The sequence below is a fragment of the Leptodactylus fuscus genome, chromosome 1 (genome assembly GCF_031893055.1).
Source record: "Leptodactylus fuscus isolate aLepFus1 chromosome 1, aLepFus1.hap2, whole genome shotgun sequence".
In the NCBI taxonomy this organism is placed as follows: Eukaryota; Metazoa; Chordata; class Amphibia; order Anura; family Leptodactylidae; genus Leptodactylus; species Leptodactylus fuscus.
The window spans coordinates 90,926,622-90,952,845 of record NC_134265.1 but is presented as its reverse complement, the minus strand read 5'-3'; the positions used below and the strand labels follow the sequence as shown (position 1 = coordinate 90,952,845).

Here is a 26,224-nt window from a genome sequence, read left to right as displayed (position 1 = left end):
ATCAAATCTTGGTCCACAATAGGTGCAATCACAATAATCTGTTGCTTAAATGTCAGATGGCACGTTTTTTTTAGTTTTTATTCCAGCAGGCAGTGGTTTGTATTCATATTACATTCATTCCAGGGCTCAGCATTTATATGCAGAGGTTTTTGGGCACGGTGGGCATTCCAGCTTTATCTAAATAATTGGAAGGGAAGAGGGTGGAGGGTGATCATTTCATTGGTATAGGAAAAAGGAACTTCTTTACCTCCCACAATTTCCAGGGGATCGAGGCTGATTTCTGGTGCTGCATGGTCGGCGGTTCTCTGCACAGTTGCATTTAACACTCGATTCATCACGGTTACTTTTGTATCATAGAAGATCAGTCCTATTTGCAGAATGTAAACAATATTAGCACATGCCACCTCTGTAAGACCATTGGTGATATACACAATGAAGTTTATTGCCCCCACAATAATCAGAGTAGCGGAGAGGAATAACAATCACAGATTTCCCTGACAAAGCTGCAATACCCTGCTCCACCAGTAGGCAGAGTGTAAGTGTTCGGTAAATAATGAAGGCCCCTTCCAACAACTGATTCCTAGCATGGCTTCTCGCTCATTCCTAGACCCCTGCAAACGCTCTCTTTCCATATTCCCCCCACACTGCTAACCTTAACAATACATGCTGACATTTCATAGAGTCAAAATATTTCAGAGACCATCTGAAGACACCCCAAGAATGCCTGTTTTGGTGTGTGGTATACATGAAACCCTTCCCTTTTGTGGCTCAGGCCCTGAGATTTTCCTGTCAAAATTGGGACAGCTGGCATATATACCTGGCCCCTCAGTGGCACATTGCATTGACTATGACATGGTCTCTATTGGGATGGTGGTGAAATTTCTCGCCTGATGCCCCTTACATATCTCTTGCTTACGGCAGTACAGAGATTTGGCGCAGTACAGACCTGCATCCATATTCGTCTCGCAGTGCATGTGTCCAATGTGGCTTTTTCAAAGGGGATATAACTTTACATTTAATCAAAATAGTGGGCTTTGGTTGGGTAAAGGGGTGTTCACTTTAAAAAAAACATTGGTCTAAAAAGAGGTGGTTTTCTAAAAGGGGTGGTCTTCTGCAGAGGGCTCGCTGTATATTGTTCGTAGGTCCAACTGGAGGCGATGACTTAAAGCTATTATTTTCATTGGATGAAATGTAATGTTAGACCCAGAGTTTAACTTTAACTTCTAGTGTTTCTGGGAGGTTCCTGGGAGGGGGAGATGACTGACTTTATACACACAATGGAGTCTATGTTCTTTGGCCCAGCAGGAATATTCCCTTTACACCCAGAAGGGTACTTAAGAATTGGAATTTTACAGACAAAGCGAGATCCCTAATTTGCCTAATTTGGGGATTATAACCAAATCCTATGACTGCAGCCTGTACTTACAGTCCATTGTATGTCGGCTATAGAGCAGAAGAGGTTACAGCACCTGTACAAGCACTGTGGCCCCTTGAAACAGCTGATCGGTGGGGTAATAGCCGATCAGCTGTCAGACATCCACTAATCTCTTAATGATAACCTTATCCTTACGATAGGCCATCAAAAACAATTATTGGAGAACCATTTTAAGACAGTTAGTGAAGTCTTATAAAATAGTCCAGAGTAATGTCAGCCATAGAAAATACTAATAATATTGTTTGATTCTCTTGGTGAAAACATAAAATAACCACTCAGAATAGTATAACTTGCATTTTTAACTTTAGTTGACCAAGTGAAGGAGAACACCAGGAAAAGTAGGTTAAGAGGCAACTTGGCGAGAAGAGGTTTTCCAGACCTATAAAAACGTATCGTAAGGATAAGTCATCAACTGAAGACTGACAGGCGTTAGACATGACGGCTCCCTGCTAGTGAGGAGTTTGAAGAGTGTTGCTGCCACTTCACTAAGTTTTAGAGTGGCTGGCCTTGTAATCGCAGCTCAGCCCCAATCACTTAAATGAGACTGAGCTGTGAACAGGGGATGTGACTGATAAGTGAGGCCTTGAAGTGCTGCTTCTGCTTCTCAGGCCATGCAAATAAATGACTTTGTTCTGATTTGGGCCCTTTAGAAGCTTAAGCCTTAGTATAAAGAAAGGACATGCAAGCCATGAACATTTTCACAAGCAGTTCTGCCTTAAAACATTTCCCACCTTTCGCTTGTTGTAGTAAAGCTGCAATGCTGTGCATATACACGTCTGTTTGCCGTAGCTCCACAAGAGGCAGGAAGAAGGTTTCTAAAGTGGTGTTCAATGACTGAAGAAGGGCAAACCGAAGCCGAAGACTCTCAATGGGCACATCTGAGAAATACAAATAAAATTACAAGCAATTAGCAAGCTTTATGTTGTTAAAGGGCGTTTTTCCCATTTAACACAGTAGTACAGGATATGCCATTCATGTAATAAAAGTACAGATATCATAAATTGCAAGACAGTCTGTGGATATTCCATAAATCTTTAAGAAAGAAATTACCTTTTCTCTCGCTGTACATACACAAAAACCCAAGAGCAGGCAAGACTACCTTTACTACTGTGGTGGCTCCACCTGTAGCGATGTATGTGATTTACACAGCGTCACCATCTAGGCCTTCAACAGTAATGTGAATGACATACTGACATGACTGTACTGTACAAGATGTTTTTGTAGCAGGGCCACTGTGGACATTTCTGGAGAATAGTATTTTTTTTTTTTTTATAATACCAATGCCTGCTCTTAGGCAACTTTCTGAATATCCTGGAATAACTAAACAATTGGGAAGCATGCTACAAACTGTGCTTAATATATATAAAGTGCCACCTACTCAGGAGACAAGACACTCTGGGATCAGCAGTATCAGACATATCCAAATAGACCTCATGAGGGTGTAGCCGGGCCGGTGTTATTGCAAGGTGACGGCAAAGCCGGTTGATATATTGAACCAGAGCCACATCCATTTCAAGTGTCCATTTCCGACTGGATTTCTGAGCATGCCGTGTATCAATACAGGCACACCTAGATAAAAGACATACGTCTTAGAGGGCATGGTAACAAAGCTTTACCAGTGAATTCCTCGGAGATCCTAAGCTTAAAAAAAAAGTTCATGATCAGTGTCATCTGGTTCATACCTTTCATAGTGAAGATCATATCCACAGGACAAAATGGCCCTCCAGATGCTTCTAATGTCTTGCTTAGCTTTGTCGACCACAAATTTCTGGAATCCATCTAGTGTTAGAAACTTCTCTTCTGCAACTGAACAACAGAACAAAGATTATGGATGGATTAAATGAGTGAAAACACAGAATGGGCACACGCATGGCCATAAATATGTGACATACTTTCTTGCTTCTTAGTTGGAGATTTATCAGAGTCCTTTTCATCGGGGCGACTTTTCTCAGGTGATTTTGGTTTCACTATTGGCTTCTTTTCACTTAGGGCAGTTCTGGAAAGAGACATACATTCATTTTATATATTTGAAGCAAATAACAAAATCTATATTCTATATATATATCTGCCTCTTCGTTTTCTGCACACTACAACACCCTTCAGTGTCCATCAGCCACAGAATACAGGGTTCTTGAGTATTTGTAGGACTGGGGTACCAGAGGATTCACCTATGCCCCCGTGGGCCTGTCCAAGCTTGGGTGCCCTATATGGAAACTAAACACTGGAAAAAAAATTTTGAGAGTAGTTTTCCTTTAAAATGTAGCTCAACATTTTATGCCAGAATATCCAATTAAAGTGAAGATACAATGTATATAATTATATTAATGTCTATTAATGTCCTGTACAATGTGTATCATGATCCCACATTCAGAAGCTCAGCAACACTTTCTTCATATAAGAAATAAAATACTTCATGTTACTAGATGTGAGCTAAATAATATCACATTGTAGAAATATTAGCCAGCGTTAGAGCACACTTATGGTCACACTTACAAGTTTACAATATTTACTGAACTTCAGCCCCGATCAGGCTGGAACCATTCAATACTACTCACCGAACACTATTTAACACAGCTTTGTCTTTAGTTGAAGGCTTTCCCACTGGTCGCTTTGTGCTTACAACTTTTACCGGGTGCTGTTCCTTTCCGGTTTTACTATATTTGCTCTTATCAAACTTTGGTTTTGGAACACCATATTTCCGTAGGATCTTCAACAGAAAAATTGAAAGCAATTAAGATGAGAAATACAAAGTTGGATCACACTGTATCACAGAAAGATATTTTCTGGATTCTTAATTTGTTCAGTCCATAAAAATATAGTTATTGCTATAAAAAATTTGCTGATTTACTACAATTCAAGTACAACAGCTCAGAATGAGTCACTTCAGTTTTTTCTCCTGAAATTACTTCTCTTGTCCAAAATCTTCATACAGCTCAGTTTCTAGGTATAGATCTATAAAACCATATTCAGATAAGGTGGTGGAATCCACGGCAAGATCGAGCAGGACACTTGTTTTTTTTCAGTGTCCCGACAAAGAAATGTTTAGTGCTGCCTTCCATGGGAGTAAGGTTCTGGTTGGAATATAGAGCGGATTTTGAGTTAGAATCTGCGTGTTCCCTTAAAGGGGTTGTGCCATTAGACATTCCACAGGAATGAACTGCAAGAGTGTTTGCACTCTATTCACATCTATGGGGCCCATTTTCCTGATCACTGAAGGTCCAGTGGGTGTAACCCCCAGCGATCTGACACTTGGGGGACAAGTGTGTTTAAAGAGGACATTTCATGGTTTGGGCACAGGCAGTTCTATATACTGCTGGAAAGCTGACCCTGGGTAAAGAGCTATCAGTCCCGGTACCGTAGCTCTTTACAGTCAGTCAGGTGCGTCCTTCTGTAAAAGCAGCGCCAATAGCGCTGTGCTCTGAGACCAGGGATGAATGCCCGCTCGCTCCCCTCCTGATAATACTTATCTATGGACGAGCACTGTGAGCAGAGAGAGGGGGCGTTCCTCACTGCTCACACTGTACAGCGCGATAGGCGATGCTGTGGACAAGGACGTACCTGACTGACTGTCAGGAACGACCCCTTCTGACGGTAAAGAGCTACAGTACTGGGACCGATAGCTCTTTACCCGGGGCACAGATCGGGAAAGCAGACAGTGCGCTGAATTCAGCACACTGTTGGCTTTCCAGCAGTATATAGAACTGCCTGTGCACCGAACCATGAAAGGCCCTCTTTAATAGCACAACCCCTAGAAGTGTATTTCTGAATTGTAAAAACTAAGTGAAATAACACCATGGTTAAAGGGGTTAGTTTACTTTACATTCGATACAAGGCCGAAGCTTAATTTTGATTCAGCTACGCGCTAATAATAAAGTGTATATAAACATATATATATATATATATATATATATATATATATATATATATATATATATATATATATATACAGCCATTGCTATAAGTTAATGTAAGCAAATTTATTTTCAGGTAAGAGAACCTCACCTGTGTCAGTTGATCTTCTAAAACTTTTTTTGGTGGACGAACATTTGTGAAGAAGGTATGGAGTAGATTTCCTGGAGTTTGTGAATTTATCTGCTCTTTGCTGAGATAAATATCTGATACTTTAATGTACTTAGTTGGAGTCAGGCTTAACATTTGCTCAGCATGAATGCAGCTCTTGAATATTTCTGTGAGAACATCTCTGGCCTCTGGGACTAACTTATCCCCTAAAAGGAAATAAAAAAATTAAAAAGAGACTGGGAATATCACACGTGTGTATAAGTATAAAGGGTCAGCCTCTTACATCAGTCTAAGTTTTAAAAAGATTCTAGAAAGAGAATTATTTTAGGTCCAAAGTTAAAAAAAAGTATTAAAATAAAGGCATGGCAATAATAAAATCAAGCAGAGCTGACTTGAAGGGAAAAGGTACCCAATACTACATGCTGCCCCATTAAGAATTTCCATGTATCAGTCTTTTCCATTCTTTTTCTCGCGGTTTCTAAATCTGTATATCAGACTGGGACTAGCAGCAGCAGAAATCAGAATTTGGTGACACACTTGAGTGAGACACTCCTACTGGTACCAAAAATTTCTGTATGATGAAACCGCATGGACTGTTCCACAGAGAGTACACAACTTCTGTCATATGTCCCTGTCACACAGTTATAATGAATATTCTGTGATTATATACTTAAGAGGTTTGTAGTGCAATTATATTTTTCTCTATATAATCCTAAATAAACGGTCTTCCTAGCGGGCAGAGATGGTACTGTCTCTAGCTGCCCATTTGATGCTGTCCCGAGAAGAGCGCAGGGGAAAAGAAAGCAGGGGAAGTCTAAAAATCAAGGTAGTGTCTAATCAGAATCAGACAGGAGGCTGAGCTGTATAGAAAAAGAGCATGCATAAAAAGTGTATTGAATGCTCAATCCAGGTCCCAGGGGTTTGAAGATCCAGACATATGAAATTTTTATCTCCCTCCCACTATAAATTGATATTTTTTTAATTGTATAAACTAATACAACACAACAATAGATATCTGATTTACTGATCAAGTTCCTCGCACCTTTCAAGGACTTATCAGTGAAGTAATCTCCTAAACCTGGAATTCCTTGAGTATCAAATAAGCTCTGATTTACAGTGGAGACCGTCAGGATTTCTTCAGTTGACATTTCCATGAGCTCATCTTCACCGTCCAGACTGGATAAACCAATAAGATCACTGCTGTTGAACAGACTTGCTCTTATTTTTTCAATTTTGGCTCGAGAACGCACCTGTTGACAAGAAAAACCATATGTGAAAAGAATGTTATTCAAGTTGTATAAGTTATTAAAAGGGGTTTCCCCCATAAAAACCAAAAGTGACTTGTTACCACCACTTCTATGGCAGTGAGGGAGCAATGTGCTAGGCTCTGCTTAGACAGGGCACTACCATTCCTGTGACTGATGAGGATCTTAGTGGTGAGCCAGCCAGAGATCAGACACTTATCTAACCTGTGAAAGTGGGATAACTATTGCTGGTGGAAATAGCCTTTAAAATACTACATGACATAAATTAGTGTTTAGAAAAAGCAAATACAATTTTGTCCATAACTGTATGTTTCAGAGATGCCCCATGATTCTAGCAAGATTTTGGACTTTGAGAACTGCAAAAGGACTGTTATTCCTACACTGAATTTATCCATTACTGAGTTAGGGTGCATTCACACTACGGAATGCCAGCGTGTATCACAGCCGTACACGCCGGCGTTACAGCAGGGCTGCCGGACACTTCCCATTCATTTCTATGGGAGCCGGCATACGAGCGCTCCCCATAGAAATGAATGGGAAAAAGCAGTCCATTCATTTCTATGGGGAACGCTCGCATGCCGGCTCCCATAGAAATGAATGGGAAGTGTCCGGCAGCCCTGCTGTAACGCTGGCGTGTACGGCTTTTATACACGCTGGCGTTCCGTAGTGTGAATGCACCCTTACAGTTCCAACAGGCAACACTAGATACAAGGGTCACACCTAAAATGAATGAAAGTTACTGTCTACATAAATATTAGATACACGGGATGTGTCCCAAGGACAGAAGATTACCTCCACAACTGCAAAGCCTTTGATGGGCCTGGACACTGAAGGCTGGTTGTCCAGTAACCCTGCAACATCAGGTAAGGAGGTGATTTCTACATTATCCAGTTGTTCTACAAGACTTCCCAAACTTCCCATACTTCCTGTGCTACAGATGGACAGGTCTAGACTTTCCTGGCTGGACACTGCATTTGGTTCCAAAAGACCTTGAGGTACAGCAAGCTCGGGCACAAACTGCTCCATGGACGCTTCGCTGGTAGCTTGTGAGACTCCCTGAGAGCTACACAAGGAAGCCTGGCTAGTGGAGGCAGAAGCGCTGACACTAACTGCGGGGGTCACACTGCTGGAACTACTAATATCCATGTTATCAGTCACTGGAACGCCAGGAGTTTTTTCAGCCTCAGTTTTGCATTCAGCTCCTTCAGTCCCCTCTTTGGTTTTTGTTGTTTCAGCATCTTGTAGGGGGATGTAAATCTCATCTTTAAAAACACCGCCATGAGCATTGCATGCTTTTCGAATGGCACCTCTGACAACAGATTCCTCTAGGTGAGTTGGAATCCCAGAAATAACAAGCAATCGGCTATGTGCTGTGGGTCCAACAAGTGCCTGGCTGGCATCTGCTATAGCATCATTGGTTACACCCAAACCTTGCGGGTCTTTATTAGTTAGATGTCTAAGAATCATTAGCAGAGTCAGGGCCCTATGGAACCACAACATATCTTCTGGCTTACTGCCACCCATGCTGAGCAAGGCAGGGTCATTCTCTGCGCCTCGTGAAGATGTGCGCTTCGCAGATGTTGTTTTTTCACGTTTGATCTTAACTTTCTTCCTCTTTGAGAGCAAGCTTGGACTTTGTGGAGTTTGGCCGGGAGAAGATGATGATGATGAGGACGAGTCACTAAGATTTGTTGCAGTTGTTGAGCTCATGACACTTACTGCAGAGCTCATATTAATAGGAAGAGTAACTTCAGCCACAGCCAAGCAAACCTCCATTAAAGCATGAAAATAGGTAGAGAAACGTCCATGTTCAGTGACCCCAGTTACAGAACCCCCACACGCATTTCCAGAAGTCCAGTTTTGGGTCTCATCATCGTACAACTTGCGTAACTCTGTTTGTAGAGCCATAAGCACTGCTAGGCATGGATTTAGCTGAAGGGCTATTGAGGAGGACAAGCCTGCAGGATTCTTCTTCTGCTCCAGATGGTGAATTTTACGAAGCAGTTCAGCCAGCAAGTGGAACAGTAATTCTTTTACAACTGCGGCCAAGTCTGTCGTCCACAGCAAGTTACCTAAATGAAAATACAAGTGGAAACAGTTTCACCATTCGATTGTCGAATACATACACACATATACCTATGTTAGGGGACTTACCACCTTATAGCTATTTTCACAAATATGATGAAGACAATATAATTGAATAGAAATTTGGTATTGAATTTAACAAAATAAAAAGACAGACTTTATAAAAATACTTTATTTAAATTTTTTTTTCTTTTTTTAATTCTCCCTTACTTAAAAATTCCACCACTTGTAGGAGGACAGATGATGGAATGGTATCAAGTTCATCTTCTGACTTCTCATCTACATCTTCAAGTTTCCATGATAGGAGCTGCTCTGTAAAAGCCATGGCAAGTGGAAATTCCAGTGGGAGGGAATGAATTACCATCACAGCCCCCGGGGCTGGAGACACACCTACATAAGGAATTACAGTTACATATTACATGGGATATATGGCATACAACAACATATTCTACATTAATGAAAGCATTTTGATATCTTCACGTGTTCTGCTTGGTACGCAGATATTAAAACTGTAAATGATATATCAATATACTTCCTTAAAATAGATTTGCACGTCAATAATAAGGTTTCAAAAGCTTACAATCTGAATTTTCAGCAACAGAAATCTTAGTGAACACCATAGGAAAAGTCACAATATGATGCACATGCTGGAGGCAGTCTCCAGTGGAGGAGAGAGAAGCAAAAACAAAACACCCCACGGGTTTTTTCATGAACATAACCATTTTTCTTTAAATTTACATTTACTATTTTGCAATGCTGCCATGTTTTGGATTGTTCTTACAAGTTGTATTGGATATAAAGGATCATTTGAATAACACTAGTTATGTATACAGTAGATTATTACTCTATATGGCACCAACATATTTTTATTTAGGAGATTATATATAGAGTTCTTTGGATCACTCAATCAAAATTCCATATGAACCTATTACTATGCTTTGGATTATGGGAGAAAGCCAGAGGTCCTAAGGAACACTCCCGTAAATATGAGAACATACAATCACCAGGAAGACTATAAAGTGAACAAATTATTTAGAAGTCAGTATAAAGAATGTTTAAGAAGTACCATATACCTAATTTGACATGGATCTTGTCTGTAGGAATGATTGCTGTTGGGTATTGGTTGGTGGTTGGTGGTGGTGTGAGGCCTGTATTGCTGGGAGAGGCATCCCGTGGATAACACACCGATTCTATTAAATTCAGTTGCCCATTTCTTTTCACTTTATGACCAAGGCCGTAGAGTAGAACTCGAGCCCAGGGAGCCTTATATAAAGAAGAGCTAGAACAAAACAGAAATGCAAAGTTTTGACAATGCTACTTACTTTTGGATTTGACAGAAATCTGAGCAGGGCCTGGAAAAAGAAATGAATAATATACCCTGACAAGAACCTTGATACATATCAAGGTAATGAGGTCTGATATTCAAAATACTTAACCATTGGTTGCCATTCAGCTTTCTTAAGTTCCTGAAAGGTAAACAAGCATAATATTGCAGGGATATAGGGAAGAGGGGAATTGTTAAAGCATAACCAGACATATTTTCTGTGATGAACTATGTATATGTCGCAGGGAAATGATGAAACTAGGGCTTTGATCAAATCCCGGAAGATGTTAAAATAACAACTCTGTGGGGTCATTTCCCTAAAGAAAGTGACTTGATCAAATCCCTGAACTGTTTTATTGAATTGGTGAAATAATATTGTTTAAAAAGTATGAAAAGTATTTATTTAGTAAAGCAGCATTATTAAATGTTTTTTAGTACCTACTTCCATATCATCATATTTTTTTTTACCATGATAGTCCTGTGTATGGGCCTGTTGTAGTGTAAGTAGTGCGGCTAATTTTAAATTGTTCAATGACTGTGAAGCTTCTTCTATCCTTTCGGGTAAGGATTCCTGACAGATTATTGGCATACAGCAATTCAGATAGATTTTGAACAAGACCAACGTGTAATGGTACCATTCAACAATTTGGGAAACTTGGGCGACCGTCTCTTGGTGTCTATACTGGAGAATATATTGCTTTTCTAATTTATTTTTCATGCTTTGTAATGATGCTATAAGGTGTCGTAAGAGAAAAAGGAAAGCTTGGGAGATGATGTTAGGTATAATATGGGAAATTATTTATTCTTACTTATCAATTGGATTCTGGGTTTAGTGGTCCTTTAAAGGATTAATCAGACACTGTAGTGGCTTGGATTACTTACTCTTTGCGGAAACCAGACTGGCTTTCTTTGCATGACACCACAACAAATGCTGCTCCAGGGAAATTGACATCCATACTAACTTTGGATTCAGTAACCGGGAATTCTTCTGATGGAAACTGCTCTGGAGCATTCTGAAAAGAAAAACAACAATGAAATTGGAATAAAGATCACTCTAAAGTGCAACAATACCAAACCTTAAAGGTAGTCAGCCACCTACCACAAATATATTCAGAACACCATTTATCACATTACACTGATAAACAGCATAGCTTTGTTATGTATGTCAATTCCATAGACCTGGATATAAACTATTTTAACACCTTTTGCAAAATAGGCAGTTGGTGCACTGGGGGCGGGTCTTCAGCTCCTTGGAACAATGCACTTGCCACACAGACCCCTACCATATTCTGCCTGTGCCACTCCATGAAGAGGGAATTGATCCTCAAACTACTATGACATCACCCATCCTTGAGCAGCAAGAGCAGCGCTCCCAGGGCTGGAGGCTCGCCTGCCTTATTGGTGAAGGACACCAACTGCCTAATTTCCATAAGATTCAAAGTTGTTTACCTTCAAATCTACAAAAGTGGCATACATAACAGAGGTCTGATGTTTATCACTATAATGTGTTCTGTAATAAGATAAGATAAGATAATCCTTTAATAGTCCCACAGTGGGGAAATTTCAGTATGTTACAGCAGCATAGTAATACAGGAACAGGATAATACACAGTAATATATTACAGATGTAGGCACACATAAGCTGAGAAGAAAAGATATACTAGGAGTCCATAGCAGCTAAGGAACAGAAGAAGAAAGAAGGAGGACATTCATAGTCATAATCATTATTAGTTTTCTGTGCGGAGTGTCTTCGCTTGGTCTGATGTAGATTATGTAGCCTGATCGCAGTTGGAAGGAAGGACTTGCGATAGCGCTCCTTCTCACACTTGGGGTGAAGCAGATGGTCACTTACAGTGCTGCTAAGTGTCATAAAGGTCTCATACATGGGGTGGGATTTGTTCTCCCGCATGGAGCTCACCACTGACCGTATCCTTCTGTCACCCACCACCAGTACTGGGTCCAGGGGACCACCCAGGACAGAGCTGGCCTTTCTGATCAGCTTGTCAAGTCTATTTCTGTCCCTGGTTGATATACAGTTCCCCCAGCAGGCCACACCAAATAAGATGGCAGAAGCAACCACAGAGTTGAAAAAGGCCCTAAGAAGTGGCCCCTGGACTCCGAAGGCCCTCAGCCTCCTGAGCAGGTAGAGCCTGCTGTGGCCCTTTCTGTGCAGCGCCTCCAGGTGATCAGCCCAGTCTAGTTTATTATTGAGGAGCCCACCCAGATACTTATAAGTCCTGACCATCTCAATGCATGTTCCTTGGATCTCCACTGGGGTCGGAGCACTTCTCCGTTTGCTCAAGTCCACCACCATCTCCTTGGTCTTCCCAGCATTAATCCGGAGGTGATTCTGCTAGCACCATTCAACAAAGTCCCAGTTTAAGTCTCTGTATTCCCTATCGTCGCCATCAGTGATAAGGCCTACTATAGCAGAGTCATCGGAGTACTTTTGTAATTAACAGCTGGATGAGTTGTGTCTAAAGTCAGCAGTGTACAGTGTGAAGAGAAATGGGGCAAGAACTGTACCTTGTGGTGCCCCTGTACTACAGATCACAGTGTCAGACACACAGTCCTGGGCTCTCACATACTGAGGGCGGTTTGTCAGGTAGTCTAGGATCCAGTTGGACAGGTGATGGTCCACACCACCAAGGTTCAGCTTCTCCCTCAGTAGCTCTGGCTGAATGGTGTTGAACACACTGGAGAAGTCAAAGAACATTATTCTCACACTGTTCCCGGGTTTCTCCAGGTGAGAGAGAGCTCTGTGAAGAAGGTGGATGATGGCGTCATCTAACCCAATGCCCGGCTGATGGAGGTCCAGAGCGGAGCTCACTAGGGTGCGTAGGTGTGTCAGGACCAGTCTCTCTAGGACCTTCATCAGGTGTGATGTCAGTGCTACAGGTCGGTAGTCATTGTAGCCCGTCGGGTTGGGCTTCTTTGGTACTGGTACCACACAAGATGTTTTCCACAGTTGAGGTACCACTCCCAGCTTTAGACTCATATTGTACATGTGCGTGATGATGCCATACAACTGGTCTCCGCACACTTTAAGAACTGTGATGACCGTTGAATATGGTTGGGGAAGGTGATAGACTCCCTTTAACCAAACTGAACACTGTATTTGTTTAATCACAAATGCCAAGGAAACCTCTCTAAAAGGACACCACCATATCCAGTCCATAATTTCTGTTACAGAGTTTCAGTTCGATCATCAATGTAGTTTTGGGATCTCAAATAAATTTAAATGCATATTTGTGTTTGTAACAAAACAGTATCACTTTACATGATAAGTAATATAAGATGCTGGGATTATATCACAAAACACTAAGGAAATTAGCGCACTGACCTGCAAGAATGAACAGATCTGTTTGGTAAGTTCCAGAAGACTGTCTTCTCCTTGATGCAAGGCTCTGGTTATGGCCACTCCCAGCCATTCTCGAATTGCTTGCGCATTTCCCTGGTAGAAGAGGTCTGTGGTTGAGCAGTTCTGAGAATGGATACAGTGCTGCAAGGACTGTGCTATAAGGATAGAAGAGGAACTAATGGTGCCATCTGTGAAAAGAAAAGCAACACATTATAAAATTACAAGACAACGGAAATAGAAAAAGTGCAAAAAATCTTGCATAATCATTTAGATATACAACCCTACTGATCAAACAAAAACAATCACTATCAAAATATTAAATTATATTATGAAGAAATTTTCTATAAAACCTGTAAAGCATATATTTACCAGGAAGGGGAGGAGTTAGGAGTTGATTTGACAGAAGCTGCAGATGCTCCAGTGTGATGTCCCGAATAGCAGGAATATGGAACAATCGAGTAAATGTGTGAGGAGATTTTGGTGCAAAGATGTTGAGTAAAGCAACTCGGCAGTAAAGTCTGGCAAGTGCAGATTCACATCTTAATAGCTCCCTAAATTCAAGAAATAAAGGGTTTATTTTATTGAGTCATACAAATGAGCTTTAATCATGATCTTGCAAAATATGCAAACACACATGTCCACTCTCCTCATATTCCTAAATCATGTCATACTATGTAATAATCATAATCTCGATCAATCTATAAGGCGCCCCAAAAACATCCAATCCATTGTAATCATAAATATCATGTCATAATATAGAATATGAGAAATAAAGATAAATTACAAAGAATTTGAAGCTTATTGTTCATGATTAATGATTGCTATGGACTGCCCACTCACCTGTGAATTTGGATGTTTGTGCTATCTAAAGTCACTAAACCATTGGTGGCCATTCTTCTGTATCCCACAGGTGGACGCTCCAACATGTCTATAGGATACCAGTATCTGACTAGGACACCTTCACTTCGAAGATACGTCTCCACTTGCACCAATTCATTTACCTAAAGACATACAAACAAGTTATGGTAAAATAAGGCAACCACTGCAATTATGGCTTCATAACACAAATTTTACAGCATGTGGTATGGCGTTAGCCTATAATATATTCATCTGAGAAATAGTCAAGTAAATGATGAATTTTAATTGTTCCAGGGCTCCTAAAACTGAGCCCATTGACGGTGAAGGCTTTGACCAATTACATGTAGGGTTTCTCAGAAGTATAACTGAAGGGTCAATGGATTTTCAGCATGAAAGACGAACTGACCAGTTATGTAATTTAAAGCATATAATACATGCAAACGCTGCATTACAAGTGTGGCGATAAAATATATAAATACAGAATTGTGGTGCAATGGTACATTGTTTTAAATCCCAAAAGATAGAAAGCATTAGAATTTTAGTATTTTCTTCAATGAATGTCAGGAGATATAGCTGGAATGATATTTTATAGCACGTGACAACAGGACACTGGAAAATATTATGGTTGCATGCCATTAGTTTAAATACCAGGAAAATCATCCTGGAACTAAAAAGGTTAAAGACTCAAGTTGTCAACTTCAAGAACACAAACATTAAAAGGGTTATTCCCCATATTGAAATGTATCTCACATCCACAGAATTAAAGTTGTAAAGTCTAGATTTTTAAATGTACGGGTGGATTTTCGATTTTAATCTCGATTTTCTTGTTTCTGTTTAAAAGAAAAAATAAACTAAAAAAACAAACAAAAAAAAAAAACCCTAAAGTCACTGAGCTGGTAACAGGAGGAGTGGGATAAATCTTATGCAGCTTCCTTGTCCTACCACGCAGGTACAGATTTTTTTTTTCTGCTACAGCAGTCACCATATAGGATAAATCAGTTCATAGTTTTCTAATGTAGGCATTGTGTGACAGAGGTATGGCTAATGTGTTTTTATTTAATTTTATTAAATGGGAGGACACAATGGGGGTCCCAATGGTGAAGAGACACTTATACCCTAGCCTTTGGATGGCCGATTATACAGTTTCAATTTAAGGACAATACAACAATAGAGCAGGACATTTTCTCACCGAATCCACATCCAGAACCACTCCATGCAGGGAGAAGGTCTTGAACATACCCCTAATCGCAAATTTTGGTAGTGCAGTTCCCACAGCAGTGCTGGCCACATTGTTGCTATCAGGTGACCTAATAACCACAGTCAGCCCTAAATACACAATGACCATTCAGTTACAATAGAACAATACACTGAAAAGTAGAAGAAAAAAAGTATAACAAACCTTACAGGTATAATGTTAACTTTCCAAATGTATTGATAAGTAAGAGTACATTCACACTTCCATTACTAATGTCCGTTTCTTCTGTCATGTTTTTCTTTACACTGGAGTGAATGGAATGGATGCCAGACAGAGGGGGCTGTGTGTGCATCCATTACTCTATTGCTGTTACAGTTTGTTGCTCTCATCTTATAATGGATGAGAGCAAAAGACATTTATAACGGTAGCGTGAATATCACCTAAAATGTATCGTTATAAAGCATCAAAGCAACATTGTAAATGTCCGTTGCTCCCATCTGTCATGGGCTGAGAGCAATAAACATTTATAATGGTATTGTGGACATCTTCTAAAAAACGTACTGCACATTATATACAATATACTGTACAATGAGCATGTAAAACTACCATCAATAGCTTGCACAGAATCAATGCCGGAAATATAGTGATGCACACCTTTTTTATTATTTACTTTATAGTTTGACTTTTTCTTTACTTAATACCTTTGCGAACTTTGTCAATAGTGAATTTATTTGCCTCGTCCTTGATGTCTTCAATGGTTGGAAGATAAAGATCTCTAGGGATGCCTCCATTTTCCTCATACAAAAACTCTACTGTCTGCCTTGCTATATCCACCATTCCTATAAGATAACACAAGACTATTAAGAAATAAACTTAAGTGACAGCCAATGGCAAGAAAATGTAAATCTCTTTTTGTTTGCACTGGTGGTGGAGTTTAAGGGTTTAAGAGACAGCAAGACAAAAATCAATGCAGACCTCACTCACAAGTGAATATGACAAGTCATTACATTACAGTCAGTGGTCTTATCTTTGTGGAATTATTATTTTAAGCAGCCACCCCCACGAATGAAAATTCATCAGTTTTTACCACATGTGGAGCCTCCCATATCGAACAGTGTCTTCATTATAACCTGCCCTCGTATCAGTAACTATAAGATATTTCACTGGTATATAACAATTAGAAATCAGCGAGTACTATTCGAAACGGCAGTTTCGAAAAGCACGCATCCATAGGAATGAATGGATGCAGGGGGTTAAGCGGCAGGATGCCGGCCCTGTCTGCGTGCCGGACGGCTCCATTCATTGCTATGGGTGCATGCTATGCGAAACTCCCGTTTCAAATAGTACTTGCTCATCTCGAACAACAATTAAAGTTTACTTTATGCCAGTAATATCAGTGATGCAAATAGATAACATGAACTATCTCAACTATAGAATTCAGGAAAAAGTTTCATACCAAGCTGCAACGCTCCCTTAATCTGGTCCAGACCTGATTTTCTCTCAGCTTCATTACGAAAACGTCTCCGAATTGTTGGAAATACCTTGGTCTCCCATGCCTTTACCAGTAAGGCATAGTGATCCTCCTTTAAACACAGGGTCACAATCAGTACACACAAAATAAACTACATTAATTAATGCACTTCAGCAGTAATAATCCTTTTATTACAAAAATATCTGACCCGTGGCATGTCATCATCATCGTCATCATCACTTTCATCATCTGCAATAGGAGGGGGATGTGGATCAGGACCAGATGTAATAAAGTTTTCATAACTCAATTCCACCTTATATCTGCAGGAAGCATCACTGTCATACTCTGGAGGAACAAAAAGAAAACAGTACAGAGAATATATTAATATGCCACATGCTAGAGAAGAGCAAGTGCTGTGTAATAGAGACCGTGCTTACGTTGCAAAACAGTGGCTACTGCAGCAATGCGGCAAGGTGGGCCATGATTTCCTGGGTCGGATGCTATGCTGGTTCCAGCATCGTTGTCACTGTCAGATGCCATAGCAAATGGTAATGCTTCGAAATTTGCACTGATTTCTTCAGCCAAGTCAATGCATAAATCAGCAGCATTGCGATGAGCTTGACCCTCTGCGAAAGAAAACTGGCGTGATCCAAAATTTGCCCGGATCTTTGTATTCTGTGAAAACATCAAGAAGTAGAAATTATGGCTTTCATGCAACTCCCTGCGATTAAAGATGAGCGAGTACTATTCGAAACTGCCATTTCGAATAGAACGCTCCCATAGGAACGAATGGACGCAGCCGATGCACAGGGGGTTAAGCGGCTGGATGTTGGCACAGGCTGCGTGGCAGCTGCGTCCATTCATTCCTATGGGAGCGTGCAATTCGAAACAGCAGTTTCGAATAGTACTCGCTCATCTCTACCTGCGATCACTTATTTCACAGCAAGCATTAAACCAGTCTACCATAATACTGCAATCTCAAAAATATACCAAGTTTATCTGTTTGATGGGAATACATATTAAGTTTCTCACTTTGCGATCAACGTGTGTGTGTGTGTGTGTGTGTGTGTGTGTGTGTGTGTGTGTGTGTGTGTGTGTGTGTGTGTGTGTGTGTGTGTATGGTGGTGGTGGCTACTTGTACGGATTCATCACTGTGCTTGAAATGGTTTCTTCATTATGTCCGACCCTAGCACTATGCTAAACATAGACTATCAAAAGTATCCAGAAAATCCCCTTTAATTTTAACAATACATTGTCTGTGTCCAACAAGCAACACAATATAATTTACTATTTAGCTTTATAATGTAGTTCTAAACCAAATTATTTACCTTTTTCTGGATATGTACCACTGGCCACATTCCTCCAGAAACATCTTCTAAGTAGGGTCCAAGTCTTTGGCCACAGTAGGTGAAGTAAACCCTGCCCTTGGCAGGCTGACCTGGAGGTGGCGGTGTGCCTTCTGTTCTCTCCCAACCAATACCAGCAACATCCCCTGAAAAACACAAAGGTAACTATTGCTATAATAATGCAAGCACATTCAGGCCCTAAGCTTCCAGGAAATAAAGTTGGACTATTACAACATAAAATACTCATCATAACTTAAAGAGAACCTGTCTCCAGAGACATTAAACTATCAGCATATTCTTATGGATATGCTGATGACTTAGTGTCCCAAATCTGCTGACAGATTCCCTCTAATCTTTTTCTTAGTTCTAGACTATATTAAACAAAGAGCTTTGGAAAGAATATGCATAAATAAATAGAACAACTCCATACCAGGCGATAGAGCTACATCCAGCCGCACACTTTTCCACTGCAGAAGACTTGAACCATTGTAATGCACAGCTCGCCCATTGCTGAAAGAAAGAAGGAATTTCGGAAGATAACTTTTAATTTTTTTATTACAGTTATACAATGGTTTTCAATCCTATCCTTCCTACTAATTGCGTGTTTGGATGTTTGTTCCTCAATCACACAAAACGGCTGAACAGATTTGGATGAAATTTGGCACACAGATAGATTGGAACCTCAATTAAAATATAGGCTACTTTTTATCTCAGTAAATGACACGGCTTCATAATTGTTATGAATTTTTGTTCACATACTATATTACACTGCTCTTATCTCAGCTTCTGAGAAAGCCAGGGCTGTTATCTCTCTGTGTAAACACTCAACTAATCCTCAGTATTTATACATTTGCATATTATCTGATCATCAACTCCAACAACACACTCATTATATGGGGTCCCAGTGAGCTGCTGAGATACCGCAACAATCATGGGCAGAGCAGGAGGAACGAGTTCAGCAGCAGGCCAGCTTGACAGCTGTTGAAACGCCGAAGCAGGCGGATGATCAACACCAACAAAGCGGTCATTATGTGGCCTCCCAGCAAGTTGCTGAGATGCCGAAACAATCACAGGCACAGTGTGAGGAACAAGGTCAGCAACAGGACAGCTTGACAGCTGCCGAAATGCCGGAGCAGGCAAACTATCGACAGCAGCAATTTGCTGAAAATATAAGCAGATCATCGCCGCCAACAACCCGCAGACGAAGTCGCTGGCAGAGGCTAGTTCTATATAATTATCACATAGAATATAACCACACACAAAAAAAATTGACCTTATAAAATAGGATACCATATATACCTCCAAGCAATATTTATGTAGAAACATTATGTATAGTGCCAGGCAAACTAGTCTAATAACTTACTTGTGAAATAGACATGTCCCCACAGGGTTAGTCCATGCTCCATCTCGCTTTTCTGCTTCTGTTGCAAATCCAAATGAGACAATTGGACCAGTGTCATCGTCTATGTCTCCATAAGATACAATTTCGATCTCCCAATAAAAAGATGGCGCCTGGCAAGATAAACATATATAACTTGCAAACGTGGAGGTGATGTTGAAAACTGTCACAATTCTCATGCAGTACAGAATACAAAATATTTTCATATCGTGACTTTTAAAAACGGAGAGTTCAGAAACAATATTACAGACTGGTTAAAATGAATATAAGGTCCTCATTAAAATATATCACAAAATCCTTACTTGTACTGGTACAGGTGAAGTTGCATAGATAAAAGTACCCCGTGGTAAACCTCCTCCTGCACTTGGATCAGCCAGAAAAGTTACAGCTGTCAGATGAGATGAAAACATGCAGGCTCGCACTGGTGGGAACACACGTGATGGGCACCATGTTATCTCTTTGGGCTGTTATAGATAACAAATGGGATTACCACAAGATATGTATTTTATATTAAAAAAAACAAACAAACCTGAAAAACATGTAAAATCCTTACCAATCTACGTTCAGTCTGAAGAGGTGGTGGGGGTGGTCGGGCACAATCCCGATACAACATCCTCAATCTTTCACACTGTACTTCCACTACCGATAAACGTTCACCTGAAAGCAAAGAGTTCTGTGTGTAGTCTAGATTAGTTTTATGATTGGTGGGTGTCTGACTTCTAGGACCCTCACTAATCCTGAAACTAATGGAGCTGGAGTGCCAAATCAAAAAATTATTTTTCCTGGCACAGCAGCACCTCCAGCCAAATGCTGGCCAGTCAGCCCGATTCATTTGCTTGGAGTTGTTCTGCAATACCCTGTACATCACCCACTGTGTAAGGGAATCCACTTTACAGCCCCATCATTCACAGGATCTGTGGCGGCCCCAGAGTTCAGACACCCATAATTGATAAGTGATAACATAACCATGTGACTTGCTATGACTTTGTACGATGGAATAGCCTTTCTTCTATTACATAGCTGTAAGGATTGTTTTACCTTTACATTCGATTTAAAAAGTAGGAGAGCATATAGAAATACACAGATCTTTAGTATATTTTAATAGACATTGCTGCCTGACATCAGGTATTCTACCTGTCTAAATTCTTTAGAATATAAAATATCTTTTTACGATGACAATAATGGACTGTATAGACATACAGTCTGTGCTGTACCAGTGAATGATAATGGTCCTTACAGTGTGCACAGTTTGGTGATTAGATTCCAGTAACACATCTAAGTACCATTATCATAGAGGGGTTATCTAGTTCTTTAATATTGAGGGTATTGAAGAATAAAGAGAGGTTGAAGCTAACTGGTACGGTTCCTCCACCAATGTTATTTTGATGCCTTATCCTAAAATCAAGACCAAATTGCTCACAAATGTCCCATTAAGTGTTGTCCAAGATATGATAAGCTATTGTAGTTTCAGAACTTTGACTTGGTTTAATGTTTCAGGCTTACCGGGACTACATTCCTGGGCTACTAAATTTAGTACTTCTACAGCGGCAGGACATTGCTGTATGAATTCTTCACAAAATGAACTGTCTTCTAAGAGCTGGGCCATGACCAGACAAGCTCTAAAAACAAGGAAAACAGCAATAAATAATCCCAAGAACCAAGAGCTAGAACATTAATAATGAAAAAAAAAAAAAAAAAGGCATGAAACCAGTGCATATGATTTCAATGCTGTAACCTTTAACTAGTAAAATTTATGGCAGAACATTTTACTGTTTTAACAGTGAATTAAACCAGAATGTGATGTGCAATTATTTTCAGTAAGTTCGTGAAAAATCAGAACAGAATTATTAAAATAAAAAAAAGCACATGCACTACATTAAAGGGGGTTGTTCAGAGGTTTTTGGGTTTGTTTTTTTTTTTAACTTGCTTACTCCAGGGGTTTATAGAAGTTGGACCTAGGGATCTCAGCTGGATTCGACCCAGAGTCAGATTATCAAAACCAGCACCTGACCCCTGGATAATGCCGTCTTCTTCATCCTCCCCCTCATTTACAGGAGTTATCTTTACTATGAGGGTTGCCTCACTATGGCAGACTGCTGGTTCTGATCACATGACACAAGGTCAGAACCAGCCCAAAACCAACCAAGCAGGTTAAAAGAAAAAACATTACTACATTAAAGGGTTTGTCTGGGGGCAGTTTGTTTTTACAATATGACAGAGAATGGGTAGAGAAAAAAAAAATTAAAAAAATCAGAGGCCACTCTAAGGGTCCATTCACACGGAGGAAAACGGTGAGGAATTTCGTGTGGAATTTCAGCGCTGAAAATAAAGCCTCCCATTTACTTCAATGCTAGCAGAAAAAGGAACCCAATGAAGTCAATGGGAGGCTTTATTTTCAATGCTGAAATTCCACACCAAACTCCTCATAATTTTCCTCCGTGTGAATAGACCCTTAAGGCCTCTCAAATCCCTGCTGGTCTCTGCTTCCTGTTCCATCTCAACACATAGGAAATTATACAGAACCAACCAGTGGCTATGGCAGGTCACCATTGCAGCCAGTGACAGACCAAGCAGCCACTTCCTGTGTGGTGAGAAGGACTATGAGAGAAGCAGAGACTAGTAGGAAAATCCAAGAACAACCCTTTGAATGCGCTTGGTAGAACTAAAAAGCATATACAGAATTGAGAAAGACGAAGCGTTTAGTAACTGTGTAAATGCAAAACAGATTCTTACCTTGTCCTAATCTCTGCAAGAAGCCGAACCACGGCCATAACGGGAGTTGAGGCATCTCCTGTTGCAGGAAGTGAGGTGTGAATAGACAGGCATCCCTCCTGGGGAAGTAACATGGACTGGACTGCCTGCACTACCTTCTCAGTAATGGACAGTTTATGAAGAGGCAATGCCTGATGGGGGTGGATATTGGTGCGGCAAAAAGTTAAATTCAAGCAGTTAGTTTCTAAGAAATGAGGGATGTTATTAACTGGAGTTTTCATTTCTGTTTTATGCTCCACTATACATGAAGTTATCAATAAAAAGGTGTACTGTCATGTGCTGGGTGGTAAAAGATATCTACAAAACACACAGAGAAAGCAGACATGACAGATCATCACCATTTTATGGGAAAATGAGTTGTATCGCTCTTGCCTGAATAAACTGTGGATGTACTCATGTACTACAGAATCTTGTAACACAAGTAGACTACATGTATTTGGTTTATTCAGGCAAACTTGAGACACATCTTATTTTTTTCTAAACGTCAAAGTTTTTACAACTTTAAGAAATTCACTCTGTAATTAAAGGGGTATTCCACTTATTTTATATTTATCCACTAGGGAGGTTTAAATAACAAATATAATATACTCACCTGTCTGTCTGTTTAGCTGGGCATGAAGAGGAGAGTCTCCGTTCGAGTCCCTACTTTTGGCCTGCAGAGGAGTCAGCGCTTAGGAACTCATTGGTTGACACACTCGAGTGCAGGCAGAAGGTAAACAAAGAACGGAGGCTCTCTGCTTGATCCCCAGCTAAAAGGACAGGGACATAGTATTTTTTTGTATTATTTTAAGCCTCCCCATGGGCTACAATAAGAAGTTAGACACCCTTTTAAATGCTGGTCTCACACTCAGAACTTGTCACCCATCCTATCCACAACACACTATAGTTGATGCACATATTCCATTTCGATATAGTGATGGTCACGCATGCCGCAGAGCTTGATGGAGGGAAGACTATGTTCTTCAGACCCACAGGGCTTGAATGGAGTGGAAGAGAAAATTTGTGACCATTAATCCATTTAAACGGGGAATAGGGGACCCCCTATTCCCTATAGGGGTCCATGTTGTAAATGGAAGGGGTCCCAGGGGTAGGACACTTATTACCTATACTGTGGATAGGTGAGAAGCTGTGACTGTAAGACAATTCCTTTAACTATTAAAATATTTAGTACAACAGCAACAAGCATTCATCTTGAAAGGTAATTAGGAATTCTGAGTGTTTACAGGACAGAACAGTATACTATTGGCCAACTTACTGCCTTTTAGGAATACAGCTTAGATCTGTCATATTAAAGCGCAACATTTCTGTATGTATACAAGGGAGAAGCACAATTTTTGGTGCAGGAATAAAGTGTAGGGTATAGATAACCTATATACCTATATCCTATACATTATTCCGTCTCTTTAGACAAAAGAGGTAGTTACTTTTTGGTGGTGCACATAGATGTGAAACAGAACACAGCTAATGGTAGAATGATATCAGCAAGAATGATCACATCTTGTTAATGCCATCTCTCCCCCTCTATAGTCTTAAGTGACCCCAGGGAGAGGAGATGAAGCAACCTTTCTTAATGTTATCACTCTTTATGTCACTTCACATAGAAACTGCTGACAGACTTACATCAAATATATACATTAAGTTGAAACAGCACAAGGACAAATATACAAAACATGCTGGGGTTATACACACAGTCAGATCAAAGTTTAGACACCAAGCTGGTTGTTTAGACAAAGATCAGAACTATTTTACAAAAATAAACTTAATGAATTGCTTTGTATCTCTGTGCACAAGGGCAGGTTTACACTACCAATATTAATGTCCATTGTTCTCATTTGTCATCATAGAATAGAGGTGGAGCCCCCTCTATCGTACGTCCATCTGCATTTACTCAGGTTGAAACACATGAAGGAAGCTTTCTTCTGGGTTTTTTTTTACTGTTATGTTGTTTACATTAAAGTCAATGGGATTGGACTCAGATGAAGGGGGCTCAGTTTGTGTCTTTCACACTCATTGCTCTCATCCTATCATGAAGACAATGGATGTTCACACTGGTAGTGAGAACGTCCCCTGAGAATCTGAGAATGAAACAGCTCTTAACATGAGTTTAAAGGAAGTCAGTCTGCAGTTTTAACCCTTTACCTTTAATCTGCTGACAACTCTATATAAGTGACATGAAGAGCTCAAGAGTTCAAACATGCCTATGGCAATAGAATTGACTCGGCACTATAATCAAATGTCCTAAAGATGTTCTCTACATGTTCAGTGCCATGGATGCACGGAATACTTCCCAGCCTGTCCCCTCTGCACTCTCTAGGGGTTTTCTCTTCGGGCGCCATTACTCAATAGCAGACGGGAGTGGTTGAAGAGCATTCAGGGTAGCGAGACAAACACTGTGCATGAAGAGAGCATTGCCTTAAAACTTGACAGGAGATTAAAACTTGGATTCCTTGGTCATCCAACCTGCAGGACACTATAGGTATGTTTGAACTGCTTTCCTTGCTATCTCTGAAGGATCAAAACTGCTCATAGACTTCCTTCAAACAAGAGGCCAACTCTTTGAAACACTACCCGTGATAGACTAGGATTGCCCTCTTATTTTCACTGCAATTATGGGTGGTCACCTCAAAGAGGTTTTACGGGTTTTAGTTGTGAAATTCAATAAATGATAAACAGTCTTTTACAACAATTGCTATTGACCTCAGACATACAAAGCCCTTACCTCTGAGCGTGGTACAGAGAGTCTAAACAATGGGATTGTCAGTGTATCAGATGCTTTGGAAGATTTTCTAAAATCTAGGGGTGGGAATTTCACTGTTGCAATACCCTCTTGTTCATTTATGGATACAACCACTCCAACACTCCCAGATACACCTTTACCAAGTACCTAATGGAGTAAGGGGATGATACATGTCTGAAACTACATATGGAAACCACAACAGTCAATAATGCTAAATTCAATTTAACACTGTATCACTGCAGATAGCTAACATTTTAATAATGGCATCACCAAAAAAAAAAAAAAAAGTTGCTATAGACAGCCTGAACTTCATTTGAGTTTATTGCGCTTTTAGCTGAGATGACAGGTCAATAAAAAGTATGATGCATTATAAATGATAGTGTCTCAATCTGTCATATTATTTCTCCTTCTGTCCTCTTAAAATTTAATAGGACATTTATCCTGGAAATACATTGTGCCTTGGGAGCTCAATGGATTTCATTAAGGAAATGAATGATATTAGTAGTAACTAGTTAGCATCAAAGGACTTCCAAACCTTTTATGATCTATAGCTTGAACAGACTCTTCAGGCTAGGCTAGTGATTTGATAAAGATAAGAAGTCAAGGGGGGAAAGGTGTTCAGGATTTATATCGGATTGGTTGGAAAACAACAGGTGACTCCTGCACGGATCAGCCATATGAGACAACTTCTGACACACAAACTATACACAACACAAAGTTGAAATCAGATGGCGCTTGTCTCCATATAGTGGCCAGGCGCTGTCACTGTAGCTCAACTTCCATTGAAGTCAACGGAAGGTGAGCTGCAGCGACCATACCTGCCCACCATACAGACCATGGCCCCATGCTGTGCGTAGTACAAGCGTTGGAAGCAGTTCTCTGCATCAAACCAATCAGATACTTATGGCCTCTCCTAGGTCATAAAAAAAATAACAACTGCTTTAAAAGGGTAACAAC

The 26,224-nt window shown here is 40.3% G+C and overlaps 1 protein-coding gene across 2 annotated transcripts in view; it reads right to left on the bottom strand.

Annotated features, from left to right (window-relative positions):
- Positions 1 to 26,224, bottom strand: part of HECTD4 (HECT domain E3 ubiquitin protein ligase 4) — a 117,515-nt gene that overhangs the window by 6,760 nt on the left and 84,531 nt on the right. For both annotated transcript variants that reach the window (XM_075273114.1, XM_075273122.1), the window contains exons 42-69: positions 25,250 to 25,414; positions 22,492 to 22,661; positions 21,262 to 21,377; positions 20,312 to 20,415; positions 20,061 to 20,222; positions 19,723 to 19,871; positions 18,790 to 18,869; positions 18,342 to 18,505; positions 17,451 to 17,688; positions 17,222 to 17,358; positions 16,999 to 17,125; positions 16,244 to 16,381; positions 15,537 to 15,673; positions 14,330 to 14,490; positions 13,859 to 14,040; positions 13,472 to 13,677; positions 11,012 to 11,142; positions 9,879 to 10,084; positions 9,016 to 9,195; positions 7,513 to 8,792; positions 6,498 to 6,705; positions 5,438 to 5,661; positions 3,991 to 4,142; positions 3,328 to 3,431; positions 3,118 to 3,241; positions 2,814 to 3,004; positions 2,167 to 2,313; positions 248 to 367 (exon numbers count right to left, since the gene is read on the bottom strand). In XM_075273114.1, coding sequence (XP_075129215.1) covers positions 248 to 367; positions 2,167 to 2,313; positions 2,814 to 3,004; positions 3,118 to 3,241; positions 3,328 to 3,431; positions 3,991 to 4,142; positions 5,438 to 5,661; positions 6,498 to 6,705; positions 7,513 to 8,792; positions 9,016 to 9,195; positions 9,879 to 10,084; positions 11,012 to 11,142; positions 13,472 to 13,677; positions 13,859 to 14,040; positions 14,330 to 14,490; positions 15,537 to 15,673; positions 16,244 to 16,381; positions 16,999 to 17,125; positions 17,222 to 17,358; positions 17,451 to 17,688; positions 18,342 to 18,505; positions 18,790 to 18,869; positions 19,723 to 19,871; positions 20,061 to 20,222; positions 20,312 to 20,415; positions 21,262 to 21,377; positions 22,492 to 22,661; positions 25,250 to 25,414 — 5,503 coding nt within the window. The remainder of the gene's footprint in view (positions 1 to 247; positions 368 to 2,166; positions 2,314 to 2,813; positions 3,005 to 3,117; positions 3,242 to 3,327; positions 3,432 to 3,990; positions 4,143 to 5,437; positions 5,662 to 6,497; positions 6,706 to 7,512; positions 8,793 to 9,015; positions 9,196 to 9,878; positions 10,085 to 11,011; positions 11,143 to 13,471; positions 13,678 to 13,858; positions 14,041 to 14,329; positions 14,491 to 15,536; positions 15,674 to 16,243; positions 16,382 to 16,998; positions 17,126 to 17,221; positions 17,359 to 17,450; positions 17,689 to 18,341; positions 18,506 to 18,789; positions 18,870 to 19,722; positions 19,872 to 20,060; positions 20,223 to 20,311; positions 20,416 to 21,261; positions 21,378 to 22,491; positions 22,662 to 25,249; positions 25,415 to 26,224) is intronic.